Source organism: Acanthochromis polyacanthus, chromosome 8 (genome assembly GCF_021347895.1).
Source record: "Acanthochromis polyacanthus isolate Apoly-LR-REF ecotype Palm Island chromosome 8, KAUST_Apoly_ChrSc, whole genome shotgun sequence".
Lineage (NCBI taxonomy): Eukaryota > Metazoa > Chordata > Actinopteri > Pomacentridae > Acanthochromis > Acanthochromis polyacanthus.
Window position 1 is genome coordinate 30,460,049 of NC_067120.1, and position 15,337 is coordinate 30,475,385.

The window sequence follows — 15,337 nt, forward strand, 5'->3', positions numbered from 1 at the left end:
CCACTGAGGTGTTTTGGAGATAGAGAGAAGTGTGTGTGCTTGCATGTATGAGATTAAGTAAAACCACTTAAAATGTCTCAGATTATTTACCGTTGAGCTCTTTGGGAATGTTGGTGCTTTACATGTGAACTTCTACAGATATGAGATATTAAAGGCAGAGTACGTGCACTGAAACATATTATGTTGTTGATATACTCTGGTAATGAGTAAAAAAGAAGGTGGCTGAGACCACACCCAGACTGGCAAAATATTACCAGTCTTCAGTGTTGCCAACTTAGTGACTTTCTCGCTAAATCTAGCGACTTTTCAAAGCTCCTAGCGACTTTTTTTGTCAAAAGCGACTAGCGACAAATCTAGCGACTTTTTGTGCCGTTTTGGAGACTCTGACAGGAAAACTCGGATCATTCTGCAGTTACTGTTTTCAACGAGCAGCAGCTGCTGCTGTGAGCTCCTCCCCGTCCCAAAGCACAGGCTGTCAGTCCAGTAACCCCGCAGCAGTCCCAGTGTCTGATTAGAGGACACATCACTCCGCGGCCAGATGGCAGATGAATCACGCATGCGCAGTCACTACAGATCCCATCCAGACTTACGGAGCCATATAAACGAAAAATGTTTCTTCACTGTCATGCTAAAATAAACCATAGCATTTAGCCTCAAGTAAAAAAATATTTATTTTATTTTGGGTGTTTTATACTCACTTTTTGGTCTCTTCCACAACGTTATTCCTCTCTCCCACAACGTTGATTACAATTACATGCAAACTGGGAAATATGCAAATTAGGTGATGACGTCATTTAGCGACTTCTAGCGACTTTTAGGACAGCCAACAGCGACTTTCCTTACTGAGGAGTTGCCAAAAGTGCCAGTCTTTCTCTAGAAATTGCAGACTCCACCTTTTAATGGTTTGGTGTATCCTCTGTGGTCGGCTTCTGTTAGTTTCATAATCAGTTTTCATGACATTAATTTCAGGTGTTTTAAAACCATCATAATCAGGACATAGTCAATAATTAGCTACTAAAAATAATTTTTGTTCTTTTATCAGCTGGGTAGTAAAATAAGATGGCACGCAGAGGAAGCCAAGTACGTCTTTAAGGAATAGTTGGACTTTGAAATATGGCTTTAAGCTTTCTCAAAAAGAGGTAGATACATACCAGTCTTATGTCAGCATGCTAAATTTAAAGCTAAACCAGCAGCCTGTTAACTTAGCTTAGCATCAAGAGTGGGAACAAGATGTTTTCCCTATATATCTACAGTAATCTTTATGCTAAGCAAAGCTAGCTGGCTGCTAAATTCAACTATATATTGGGAATAATTCCCAAATATGAATGCTAAACCAATAGCCTTTTAAGTTAGCTTAGCATTAGGAGTAGGAACAAAATGGTTTCCTCTCGTATCTACTGTACTGTTTATGCTAAGCTAATTTAACTGGCTGCTGACTTAAACAATGCATTTTCTCTATATGAGATCAAAATGCTCATCTACTCTTGGCACGAAAGAAAACAATTTTTCCCAAATATGAAGCTAAACCAGCAGCTTGTTCACTTAGCTTAGCATTAGGAACTAGATGTTTGCTTCTACAGTAGTGTTTATGCTAAGCTAAGCGAGCTGGCTGTTTACTTGAATTATGTATTTGCTCTACATATGTGAGATCGATGTACTCTTCTATTCCTGGCAAGAAAGAAAACAAGACTATTTCTCAAATATGAAGCTAAACCAGCAGCATGTTAGATTAGCTTAGCATGAGGAGAGGGAACAAGATGTTTTCCCCCCATATCTACTTTACTGTTATTGCTAAGCAAAGCGAGCTGGCTGCTGACTCAAGGTGCATATATGCGCTACTGTATGTGAGATTGATGTACTCATCTGCTCTTGGCACGAAAGACTATTTCCAAAAATGTAAAACTTCCCCTCATTAAGCTTTCCAGCATTACACAATGCGACCACTACAGGCATATTTCTTGAATGTTATTAAGCAGTTTTAATTAAGTGCCCTTGGTTCTGATCCACGTAGTTAAAAAATGTTCTTCTCGAAGGTCAGGAAATGAAAAATTTTATGAACAATTCCCTTGGGTTTAGCACTGAAGCACATATAGACCTGTTACAATGGCTGTATTCTGTTCATAGCTGTGTTGGGGTAAATTTAGTCAGGCAGTTCTTTCAAGTTCTTCTACTTTAAAACCTCTTTGAATTTCAGTCTTATGAAGGGTGGTTTGAATTTGTGACACGCATGGTTTAAATGTCATACTGGCATCAAGTCAGCAGAAATGTTCCTTTGGTGGTCCTAGCAGGCGGGCAAACTGGTGGTTTCTTCACCGTAGCGGTTGGTGTGCCCATCGGCTAATCTGTATGGTGTGTCAGGAGGAGTCAGGAGTGCAGTGCCTCAACAAAAAGTTGTTTATACCAGTGGGCAGTGAAAGATCCAGGGTTAGATATCTCACACAGACCATCATGCACAGGAAAAACAAACCACTTCTAAGTGTGGCAGACATGGATTTAGCCGTTTGAGGGTGTGTTGTGAGAAGCTGGGTTCGATCCTGAGCTCGTCTCTGTGGGAAGCTTGTTCACCCAAGTTAACTTGTGTGGGGATCTTGTCTGTGTGAATCGCCTCACAACATACCCCCAACCTGCATCTGTCTGTTTGTATCAGCGGGTTGTTTTGTGGTGTCCTGTGTGTTGTTCTTGGCTGCCCATCTCGCTGTCATCTCTCCCTGTTGACTTTGTCTGATTTGTCCATATGTACTGTCTGTCTGCCCGGCTAACTGTCTGTCTGCCTTTGTGTCCTTGTGTTTGCTGCTGTGAATGACATCATGGCATTTAAAACAGCAGGAGAGGCCTTCTGTGAGCGCCGTGTGCCTAAATGTCAGCTTAGCCTACTGGTTATAGACCCTTCCCTCCGCTCTCTGTCTCTTTTGTGTTTTTGTTGTAACCCTCCTTCAACCACCTGTGTTTCTCTCGGTCTTCCTCCCCCCACTATTTCCAAACCCACTCTATTAATCTTGTTCAGGATTTTGCTTCCCAATAAATTATCAGCTGTGATACTGACATTTCAAATGTGCACTCTGCTCATCCATAAAATTTACATCCAACTTGGATAGATGGGACATCAGAACACATGATTACAGTCTTTTTCAGTTATGATGGAGTTCAGCGGGGAGACTACACATTTCTCTGTGCACAGCTGGCTTCTACCATCACCTGCATGAGGCATTCATGGAAAAACATAGGCACATTGTACTGTTATTCGATAAGCACGTTTAGTAACTGAGGCGTTTTGGGTATGATTTGTTTCTAAATTCCCTCCTGTAGAAGATGCTATGCATTCGGATGAAGAACCATCTTTTAGGTCACAATATCATGGATGTAGCACAGTGTGGCAATGGAAGCAGGGCTCCTTTTATTTGAATTTGACAATGCCCAAAATATTTTCTGTAAAACCATTTTGGGCATACTCATGCAACCCCTTTGTATTCATGCAAATGCAATCTTCCTTATACTGCTATGTGTAGGTCTGTGCACAGAGTACTTAAGGTTGTCTCATTTCTATACTTGTGCTTGAAGGCAAAATGTAAAATCCTTTACCCATTGGCTAATACCTGTGTGTCTGTGTGTTTCTAGGATTATCCATGAGGATGGTTTCTCTGGCGATGACGTAAAGCAGTATAAGCCTGTCGTTTACAGCAACACCATCCAATCTCTGGCTGCCATCGTCCGTGCCATGGATACGCTGGGCCTGGAGTATGGAGACAAAGAACGCAAGGTCAGTGCATGAACGAATGTGTCCGGCAGTCACATACAAGTGGAATTGCATACGCACAAAACATACATAATACTGTCACCAAATTTAGAGCACAGGATTGCAAGCAATCACATTGAAATGCAGGACAGAAACACGACTGTCACAGATGGAAATGTCCCAAGACTGTTGATATTCTCAAGTCCAAAACTGTGAACTGATTAAGGCTAATTGAAAATGTCAATCAACGTAACTCATTCACCAAAATGCTCTGCCTCCAGTCCTGAATTTATCAAGCAGCCGCTGGATGAACGCCATAAGAGCCGGTGTGGTTCAGGGAGAGGCCGTCGTGTACCTTTACAGAGTTACTGTCTTTCAACCAAAGCACCAGGAGTCCAGCTCTTGTATCAGATCTGATAAAGTATCTGAGCAACATGGTGATCTCTACCGCCTTCAGGTCCTTCCCCTGACGTCCTCTGTATGGAGATTGACAAAATGCCAACATTGTTTTGATTGCAGCTCCATGATTGTATTGAGCCTGACGTGGTCAATGCAGGAGAACACTACAATTAACATCCACATTAACTTGTCCCCCTGTGTAATGACTGTATTCATAGTATGTTTATACAACAGCCAAGCAATGCACTGTAGACAGAAGATGTTAATGTTAAAGCTCTATAAAACTGCCATTGGAATGATTTGTGGCAGAGAGCTGAAAGAGGGTGAGATTAATTATCTATCAGAGGACCTTCGGGGGCAGCAGTATAGCGATGTGGCAGCCACATACTCAGTCACGGTGCCATAGGCTCCCATACTGCACATGATTCAAGGTCTTTTGCGTTAATGTTTAATGTGCACTTTCTACATGCAGCTGCATTGCAGTTCTGACGGGTTACACATGTATTTTCAGTACTCTGCTTGTGCATCTTCTTTAACAAGTGCTTGCCTTCATTTTTCATGCTGATATGACAATCCACAGCAACACGTTAATCATCCACAGCCTTACAGAGTTTATATGACGCTATAAGTTATTTGCTCATGCTTTTTTTTTTTTTTTTTTAACAGTCTTCAAGTCCTGCTTTAAAGAGTCTTATGATTTATACAACCTTTTCCTCTGGCTTGGATTAAACATGAGCAGCAGATATCAGTTAGACTTTTTAATAGGGTGTCATCTCTTCAGCACCCTGGCTCGTTTTATTTGTTAGTGTCCACACCAGCGCTCATTCGGAGGCTAATGGTAAATGCCTGCCAACTAGCCCTGTCACGCTTGTGCCAAAATTCCTCCGTGCCAATCTTAGTTAGTCATGCTCCTAAGTCCTCCAAATCCTAATGCATACAAGTTCAATATATGATACGCTAATTGAGGATTATGCGTCTAATCCACAGAAGAGCATCAGTACTATATCAATGAAGAGCAAGGGGACAAGTTTAATTAGGAATGTAAGGACAAACAACATGCAGTGCTGCATTATAGCAGTGTCTCCTGACCTGTGCTCCAGTTTTAGGTCCTTTAATTCTAAAAACAAACAAGCCAAGACATGAGTTTTCTATATGTGTTTAAGTACACTGGCTCAAAATGCACTACATTGAATTTCCGTTTAATTAATTTATTTCAAAAAAGGATTCGTAGGAAGTATCAAATGGGGAATTCAAACACAACAATATATATAAGCTCTCCAATTAAATGTGAGGCACAGCAGATAAAATGTGTTAGCTCTTAAATGCAGTGCTGTTGGAACAAGTGTTGGATGCCATAGCTTTTTACCATGAACTCGCAGCCCCCCCTCCTTCTAGGAAATACTGGAATACATACAGCAGATGATGTATTTATTGCCAACTTATTTATAGCAGTGTCCTGTATTGGTCTTAGGGCTGCTCTTTGACCCAGTCTGCTCTTTAAAGCAAACTTATACGCCAATCTTATGCTGTAAAACATCAGCAGAACTACTTCAACGCTGTTGTTCTGGATGACATATGCAACGAAACAGTGCCAGCAATGACAGTAATGTGTGGCTGCGGATGATGAAGATGAAACCGGAATAATAATCATGAGGATTATGTCGTGATGACAGCCTCGAACGCGTCAATGAGTGCGGCGCTAGCTTGGCCTTTTTAACTGTGGCGCCTGCAATTGGTCACGGGTTTGTCTTTAGTAGCAGGTTTTCATAACTGTGAGAAGAAAAGGAGATCCAAATTTCATCACTTTCAGTCCAACACACACACACACACACACACACACACACACACACACACACACACACACACACACACACACACACATGTTTGTACTTCTATCTTAGTGAGGACATCCATAGGCATAATGCATTTCCTAGAGCCTTACCCTAACCTTAACCATCACAACTGATCGCCTAACCCTAATCCTTACCCTAACCCTAACCAAACCTCAATTCATACCTGTTCTCTAAAAACAAGTCTTCACCCTCAAACATGGCTGTTTCAAAGTGAGGACCGGCCAAAATGTCCTCACTTTGTAAAAATGTCCTCACTTTGACAGTTAAATGCAGAAAATGGTTCTCACAAAGTAGCAAGTACAAGAACACACACACACACACACACACACACACACACACACACACACACACACACACACACACACACACACACACACACACACACACTCACAGATCTGTCATTGGCCTTAACCTTACCCAAAGGCACAGTATATTTTTAATCACAACGAAGCTATTGATACTCAGTGAGAAGGGCTGAAATAACAATACACTTATTGATTAGGATATGATATCTGCATGTTTGTGTGTGTTTCCTTGTGTGTGTGAGAGCATTTAATGTCTTGCTAGTGCATTTTCTAGAGGTGAATGGAAAGGCCTAAGGCATTCAGGTTTGTTGTTGCTGTCGAGTCACTTGGAAAAAGGGATGGATGGATAGATAGCAGGGTTGTTGAGTTATGCAACAAATAAAGCTCAAAACTCTCAGCAACATTTTGATTTTGCTCTGAACCTGGTAAACTCCTTGACTGGGAAGAAGGGAAAACACACAGAAGTATGAACATCTTGTAAATTAGTTTACCCTTTCAATCCTACTGCAATGCTGAGCATTCTTGAAGTGTTGGTGATGGAAAAGAAAAATCTTGCCATTGCAGTGGAGAAATTTGATAAACCTATTGAAATTGACATATTTCTACTGTATACTGAACTATATTTAACAGTATCATGTTGCCCAATTGACACTGGATGGACTTTTTTAAGAGTAAAATTGATATTTGAAAGTTTAAACTGTCAGATAATTATGACAGTCGTGACTATTTCAACATTTAAGCTTGTATCTGCTAACATTTCATGCAGGCAGTATTATCCTTATGTAAAAATTAGTTCTTTGTCCAATCTTTACCCACGAATCATATGAAATACACACTGACTCATACATAACAGGCTATACGAGCAGTACACCTACTTTATTCAACTTATAGTACCTTTTGTGATTTTGTAAGTACCAAATTGGACTTACTGTGGTTGCTTTCTCTGAGATTTTTTTTTTACCCTTAAGATTTTGTTATTGTTCCACCTGGAACAAGGCTACTAGCAGACCTCGACCTCGCAGTGTTGTCGAAGAAGTAGTATTATTTTGCCTGTATTTTCCATATTCTGCCATGTAACTCTGACCGTTTTGAAGAGCCCTCCTAAGTGAACAAAAAGTTATGTACTGCAGTAATTATGGCAGTAAATTAAAGTCCTGGGCATTCCGTGACTAAACGGAAGGTTGAGGAAAAGGTCAAGAACGTGTTAAAGAAGCCAAAAACGCATAAGAGGGAAAGAGGAAGGAAAGTAGATTATTCAAGAGCAAATGTGACAGTGGACACGAAACAGAAATAGAGAGCAGTCTGAGCTGTTTAAACTACTCTACATCTGACTTCCCCTCAAAGTAACCACAGGACTTTGTGACATCCTTCTCACGCCAATAAAGGATGTGGGGTTTGCTTCAAAACAGGACACCTTTTCATGTGTTTAGAAAATCGCACATGTTGCATTTCGTTTTTAACAAATCCAACTCACTCACTGCATTTGCTTTCTTGCAGTGTATTACTATTGCAAATGTTAAACTCCTTCTTTACCATCCTACCGTTTTTTTTTTTGTGTCTTGTTCTCGCTCTCACCTCTCCTTCTGATAACACCCCCCCACCCATCTGTTTCCCTAGCCTTCACTAGTTGCTGTGGCAACCCAGTGTTTTGCCTTGCTCTCAACACATTCCGCAAGCCTGTGTCCAAGGGCGGTGTGACACGTACAGTACACTTACACACACATAATACACACAATGATAGCAGGCCCGAAATAGACCGCGTGTTGTCACTGCCATATGAATCTTTGAGCACTTTTCACTCAGGTTTCAAAGAAGCAGAAGACGAAAGTTCACAGGGAAAGGCCTCGCCGCAGATACTTTGATTGAACCACGAAAGCCTCCACAGGCATTTGGCATTTTTAATTTTCAATTCCTATTACCTGCTAAATGAATATGCACTCAGCTCCTGCACAAAGCGGCAATTACTAAATAGCAAAATCACTTGGGGCTCCTGCTGTACCTTGTTATGGCTGCTAAGTTTCGAATTTCTCTGCATGTTTACGGGCGTACTTCAAAAGTTCACCCAGATACAAGCGCCGATTTCTCCAAAGCCTTATATCAATCTCTACAAAAACAAAAACTCAAATGTTTGTTTCTTTCTTGTACAAGGAGAGCTATCCTGCTGTTACTCAAGGACAATGCATCCGTCCGAACAGCACAGGTGGCAGCAGCAGCCAAATGTGGTTCTGAACTGTTGCCCCATGAACCTTACAGATCCAACTTTCCCCGTCTGACTTCTATCCATTCCTAAACTTGCACAGCCACCATTTTCAGAGTGATGGATTAGGTCATACTTGCTGTTGAGGAATATCTAGAGGCTCAGGATGTGACTTTCTTCTACAAGGGATAATGAAGCTTGAGGGAACATCTATGGAACAAATGCACTGACGTTTAAGGAGATTATGCTGAAAAGTAGTACAAGAACAAGCCTGTGACGTTGTTTGGATGAAAACTTTCTGAAGTACCCTCGCACGTGGTTGTTAGTGTGATACTTCTCATGTACACACGTGGACAAAATTGTTGGTACCCCTCAGTTAAAGAAGGAAAAACCCACAATTCTCACTGAAATCACTTGAAACTCACAAAAGTAACAATAAATAAAAATTTATTGAAAATTAAATAATCAAAATCAGCCATCACTTTTGAATTGTTGATTAACATAATTATTTAAAAAAACAAACTAATGAAATAGGGCTGGACAAAAATGATGGTACCCATAACTTAATATTTTGTTGCACAACCTTTTGAGGCAATCACTGCAATTAAACGATTTCTGTATTTGTCAATGAGCGTTCTGCAGCTGTCAACAGGTATTTTGGCCCACTCCTCATGAGCAAACAGCTCCAGTTGTCTCAGGTTTGATGGGTGTCTTCTCCGAATGGCATGTTTCAGCTCCTTCCACATATGTTCAATGGGATTCAGATCTGGGCTCATAGAAGGCCACTTTAGAATAGTCCAACGCTTTTCTCTCAGCCATTCTTGGGTGTTTTTGGCTGTGTGTTTTGGATCGTTGTCCTGTTGGAAGACCCATGACCTGCGACTGAGACCAAGCTTTCTGACACTAGGCAGCACATTTCTCTCCAGAATGCCTTGATAGTCTTCAGATTTCATCGTACCTTGCACACTTTCAAGACACCCTGTGCCAGATGCAGCAAAGCAGCCCCAAAACATTACTGAGCCTCCTCCATGTTTCACCGTAGGGACAGTGTTCTTTTCTTCGTATGCTTGGTTTTTGAGTCTATGAACATAGAGTTGATGTGCCTTACCAAAAAGCTCCAGTTTGGTCTCATCTGTCCAAAGGACATTCTCCCAGAAGCTTTGTGACTTGTCAACATGCATTTTTGCAAATTCCAGTCTCGCTTTTTTATGAGTTTTTTTCAGCAGTGGTGTCCTCCTTGGTCGTCTCCCATGAAGTCCACTTTGGCTCAAACAACGACGAATGGTGCGATCTGACACTGATGTACCTTGGCCTTGGAGTTCACCTTTAATTTCTTTGGAGGTTGCTCTGGGCTCTTTGGATACAATTCCAACGATCCGTCTCTTCAATTTATCATCAATTTTCCTCTTGCGGCCACGTCCAGGGAGGTTGGCTACTGTCCCGTGGGTCTTGAACTTCTGAATAATATGAGCCACTGTTGTCACAGGAACTTCAAGCTGTTTAGAGATGGTCTTATAGCCTTTACCTTTAAGATGTTTGTCTATATTTTTTTTTCGGATGTCCTGGGACAATTCTCTCCTTCGCTTTCTGTTGTCCATGTTCAGTGTGGTACACACCTTTTCACCAAACAGCAGGGTGACTACTTGTCTCCCTTTAAATAGGCAGACTGACTGATTATGAGTTTGGAAACACCTGTGATGTCAATTAAATGACACACCTGAGTTAATCCTGTCACTCTGGTCACATAGTTTTCAATCTTTTATAGAGGTACCATCATTTTTGTCCAGGCCTGTTTCATTAGTTTGTTTTTTTAAATAATTATGTTAATCAACAATTCAAAAGTGATGGCTGTTTTTGATTATTTAATTTTCAATAAATTTTTATTTATTGTTACTTTTGTGAGTTTCAAGTGATTTCAGTGAGAATTGTGGGTTTTTCCTTCTTTAACTGAGGGGTACCAACAATTTTGTCCACGTGTGTATGTGGTTCAGTTGGTGGTTTACTCTTTAGTTCTCTATAAAACCAAAAACACGCATTTTATTTATTTATTTAACCTTTATTTTACCAGGTAAATTATGAGAACTGGTTCTCATTTACAATGACGACCTGGTCAAGAGGCGACATAAAACAGGATGTACAACAAACGCAGATTACAGTTGAGGAAATGAATTACACCTTGTTTGTGGCAGAGTAACATGTACATATTGCACCATGAATAGAACAGTATGTGTTACCAAAGTCTGCACACTGCGATATGGAAACCATGAATTAGCCATGAGAGACGCAGGGCTTTGCTTGCTGTCAGTTTGGTGATTGTCACATTGCCTCAATGTCTGGATTTTCAGTGCCAAAAATGAGCAAGTAGTCATATATAACCAAGAAAAATAAGAGCCAGATATCAGCAAAAATGCAAACATTTATCTCAGTGAGATTCTACCAGTCGTCCATATAGGTGATAAGCAACTGATCATATCCACTTGTTAATTTTCCAGCGGGCCTTTATTAAATCGATGAAGTGCAGAGCTGTGCTGAAGATTTGTCATGCTGCAGACTTAATTGATGTCTAAACAAGTCAAATGCCTGAACCTATATTGTAGGTTTTCTATACACTGAAGTTTATTATCAAAGCCAAGCTGGCTTTGATTCTACATCTACTGCAACACTTACACAAATCTGCAATTTAGTGTTTCGTACCGATTAATCTGAATAGCATCAGTGGATCTTAAGAGTCAGCCTAGAGCAAATGCTTGTGATTTTTTTTTTTCGTGTGTGAGCTTTACTGATGCATCGGCCTTAGGCTCCATTTTCTATACACTTAATTGCTTCAGTGCATCCACACAAGGCCGGTGACATTACATTATGTGTGCGCATGCATGCTCAACCTTATTTGTTCAATGTCGGTACATTTGCTGGAAGAAATAAGTGAAGTCAAAGGCTGAATGGCACCAGTGGTGGACCCACATACCGTAAATACGGCACAATCTAGAGATGAACTCAGTGTGAGATTTTCCTTTACCTTTTCTTGTAGCATCAAAAAGAAATTCTTATAAATGTAATTTTTAATTGCCATCTTTCAGCAGTAATATCATTTGAATCATCCATACGTCTCACCTCTCTCCCCTCATCATTACATTTGTTACTGTGCAATTGTAAGATGTAAGAAGGAAATTAAGGACGCAGCTGCTATTTAACTGCAGCACGTACACAACTACTGACATCAGAAAAACACTTGGCGTCTCAATGGACTCTCGAAGGGAAAGAGGGGAAGAAGATAAGAGAAGGTGATGAGATGAAGGGATAGACGGAGCAGGAGAGGTGGAGAGAGAGAGGGAGCTGGCAGACGGGTTGATGCCTGTTGTTGTAGAAACCAACTAGTTATTCTCATGGGTTAGTCTGAGTGTGTGTGTGAACTCCAAGTTGTGGGTTTGTGAACAACGCCCCTTTGACAATAGCGTTCCCTCTGCTCGTTAAAGAATAAAACAACCTGCACATGGGCTCGCTTAGGAGCAGCTTGAAGTGGAAGTAAGCATGACAGGTGTGCAGCGCACTTTGCCTCAGTTCTGTTGACTTCCAGTCACCCTGCAAACATTCACAAACCAGTTTTAGTAGTAAAGTACTTTAGCCAAATATTGCAGTCTGCATAAAATGATTGAAGCCACACTTGGCCCCTTTGGTAAGCAGAACAATATTTAGTCATAGATCCACTTCTTTGAGGCAAAAATGTACATCTTTGTTCAGAGTTGTATGCAATATTTGCTCTTTTACCTCTGATTTTGTCTCCACCAGGTTGTCTGCTAAATCCTTTACTGCAAGCTAGTAGCTAACTGCATTTGCTATTCAAAATGGCTGCTTTGTGCTGCTACAAAAGCCTTGAATGTGAAGTAAAACAGTAAATTTAATGCTAAATAATTTGGTTAAATCTTGCTAAGAAACTCAAAGATGTAATTCATTGAACTTTAGCACTGTAGTTTGCACCACATACTCGATCATGCTGCTGAAAACCAAATGTGAACTAATCCACAGCTAAATAGAGTTCACAGTTGGATATTTTCTGTGTTGTTTCATATTTTGTTTGTAAAGAATAAAAGTAGGCAAGTAAATTTGTAATTTATGGTTTAAGATGCCACCCATCAATTGCCGCGTCTCCTTTTTGAATCTGGCTGGTAGCCTTTGTTGCTACTGTCTACCTAAAAAATATCAAATATAATACCAAAAATCGTGTATAAAATAGTGTATTCAGTACAGACCGATGGGATTGGGGCTAAGAGCCACAGACAAATTAAGTTGGAAAGCATTGCTGGTTTTGGTGGGGTTTTTTTGTGAGATTATTATTGTTAGACTTTACAAGAAACAACATGTATACATTCAGCAGCGTACTTGCATTTTAAAACTAATTTGGATCACTTTGTTAACTGCTGTGTTTCTTTTTGGGTAACAGTGTACTACAAATGTGATCTCATTGCTGTGACTTGTGCCTACTAATACACACGTGGACAAAATTGTTGGTACCCCTCAGTTAAAGAAGGAAAAACCCTCAATTCTCACTGAAATAACTTGAAACTCACAAAAGTAACAATGAATAAAAATTTATTGAAAATTAAATAATCAAAATCAGCCATCACTTTTGAATTGTTGATTAACATAATTATTTAAAAAAACAAACTAATGAAATAGGGCTGGACAAAAATGATGGTACCCATAACTTAATATTTTGTTGCACAACCTTTTGAGGCAATCACTGCAATTAAACGATTTCTGTATTTGTCAATGAGCGTTCTGCAGCTGTCAACAGGTATTTTGGCCCACTCCTCATGAGCAAACAGCTCCAGTTGTCTCAGGTTTGATGGGTGTCTTCTCCAAATGGCATGTTTCAGCTCCTTCCACATATGTTCAATGGGATTCAGATCTGGGCTCATAGAAGGCCACTTTAGAATAGTCCAACGCTTTTCTCTCAGCCATTCTTGGGTGTTTTTGGCTGTGTGTTTTGGATCGTTGTCCTGTTGGAAGACCCATGACCTGCGACTGAGACCAAGCTTTCTGACACTAGGCAGCACATTTCTCTCCAGAATGCCTTGATAGTCTTCAGATTTCATCGTACCTTGCACACTTTCAAGACACCCTGTGCCAGATGCAGCAAAGCAGCCCCAAAACATTACTGAGCCTCCTCCGTGTTTCACCGTAGGGACAGTGTTCTTTTCTTCGTATGCTTGGTTTTTGAGTCTATGAACATAGAGTTGATGTGCCTTACCAAAAAGCTCCAGTTTGGTCTCATCTGTCCAAAGGACATTCTCCCAGAAGCTTTGTGGCTTGTCAACATGCATTTTTGCAAATTCCAGTCTCGCTTTTTTATGAGTTTTTTTCAGCAGTGGTGTCCTCCTTGGTCGTCTCCCATGAAGTCCACTTTGGCTCAAACAACGACGGATGGTGCGATCTGACACTGATGTACCTTGGCCTTGGAGTTCACCTTTAATTTCTTTGGAGGTTGCTCTGGCCTCTTTGGATACAATTCCAACGATCCGTCTCTTCAATTTGTCATCAATTTTCCTCTTGCGGCCACGTCCAGGGAGGTTGGCTACTGTCCCGTGGGTCTTGAACTTCTGAATAATATGAGCCACTGTTGTCACAGGAACTTCAAGCTGTTTAGAGATGGTCTTATAGCCTTTACCTTTAAGATGTTTGTCTATAATTTTTTTTCGGATGTCCTGGGACAATTCTCTCCTTCGCTTTCTGTTGTCCATGTTCAGTGTGGTACACACCTTTTCACCAAACAGCAGGGTGACTACTTGTCTCCCTTTAAATAGGCAGACTGACTGATTATGAGTTTGGAAACACCTGTGATGTCAATTAAATGACACACCTGAGTTAATCATGTCACTCTGGTCAAATAGTTTTCAATCTTTTATAGAGGTACCATCATTTTTGTCCAGGCCTGTTTCATTAGTTTGTTTTTTTAAATAATTATGTTAATCAACAATTCAAAAGTAATGGCTGTTTTTGATTATTTAATTTTCAATAAATTTTTATTTATTGTTACTTTTGTGAGTTTCAAGTGATTTCAGTGAGAATTGTGGGTTTTTCCTTCTTTAACTGAGGGGTGCCAACAATTTTGTCCACGTGTGTAAGTCCTATGCAAATTCATATACTCCATGCTTTTTAAGATAGAGTTGTGATGGAAAAAAATAACTTAAAAAACAGTTGTTTACAGCAGAAGTGAAAAAAACAAGATGAAGCTTCACAGTTCTAAAAATACCTCCAGAACCAATCACGTTTCCTAATTTGGGTGCTCTGCTGCAGACTGACCTGAAAAATGTGTTTGACACATTTTTTTTAAATTTATTTTTCTATGCACAGTTTGAGATGCAATTAAGAAGGTGAAAAGGGATACCTTATCTCCATTTTACTGACTAACACTTTTACAAGCTGATAACAGCAGAATTTATAATTGAGAGGAACGAGCAGAATAATCGGGATCATCCTGAGGTGGATCGACCATAAGTGAAGAGGTTAAAGGTGGATGTTGATGATGCTGATTACGACTTCTTGGCCACTGCGCAGCTTTGTCATCATAATGGAGCATGATTGTACCACACTAGTCCATGGTGTCAGTTCGCCTAACAGCAAACTTTGATTCAGCAAGTTAGTATATGTCATTATAGTTTCCTTTCAACCAAGTAAAGAAGGTCAGTGTATGGCCAGAGCCTCCACCGACACACACTCGCATTCAGATGTTTGAAGCTTTTTTGTGTGTTGTTGTCGAGCGTGTGTTTGAAGTGTGTGTCAGGCTGCCACCTTCCTGCAGTGCTGAGCTCCCTTTGATTTTTCGTTCGCTCCCTCCCATCCTCCTCTTTTG

At 40.4% G+C, this 15,337-nt stretch overlaps 1 protein-coding gene across 2 annotated transcripts in view; it reads left to right on the top strand.

Annotated features, from left to right (window-relative positions):
• Positions 1 to 15,337, top strand: part of gnao1a (guanine nucleotide binding protein (G protein), alpha activating activity polypeptide O, a) — a 134,371-nt gene that overhangs the window by 22,499 nt on the left and 96,535 nt on the right. For both annotated transcript variants that reach the window (XM_022204702.2, XM_022204701.2), the window contains exon 3: positions 3,616 to 3,757. In XM_022204702.2, coding sequence (XP_022060394.1) covers positions 3,616 to 3,757 — 142 coding nt within the window. The remainder of the gene's footprint in view (positions 1 to 3,615; positions 3,758 to 15,337) is intronic.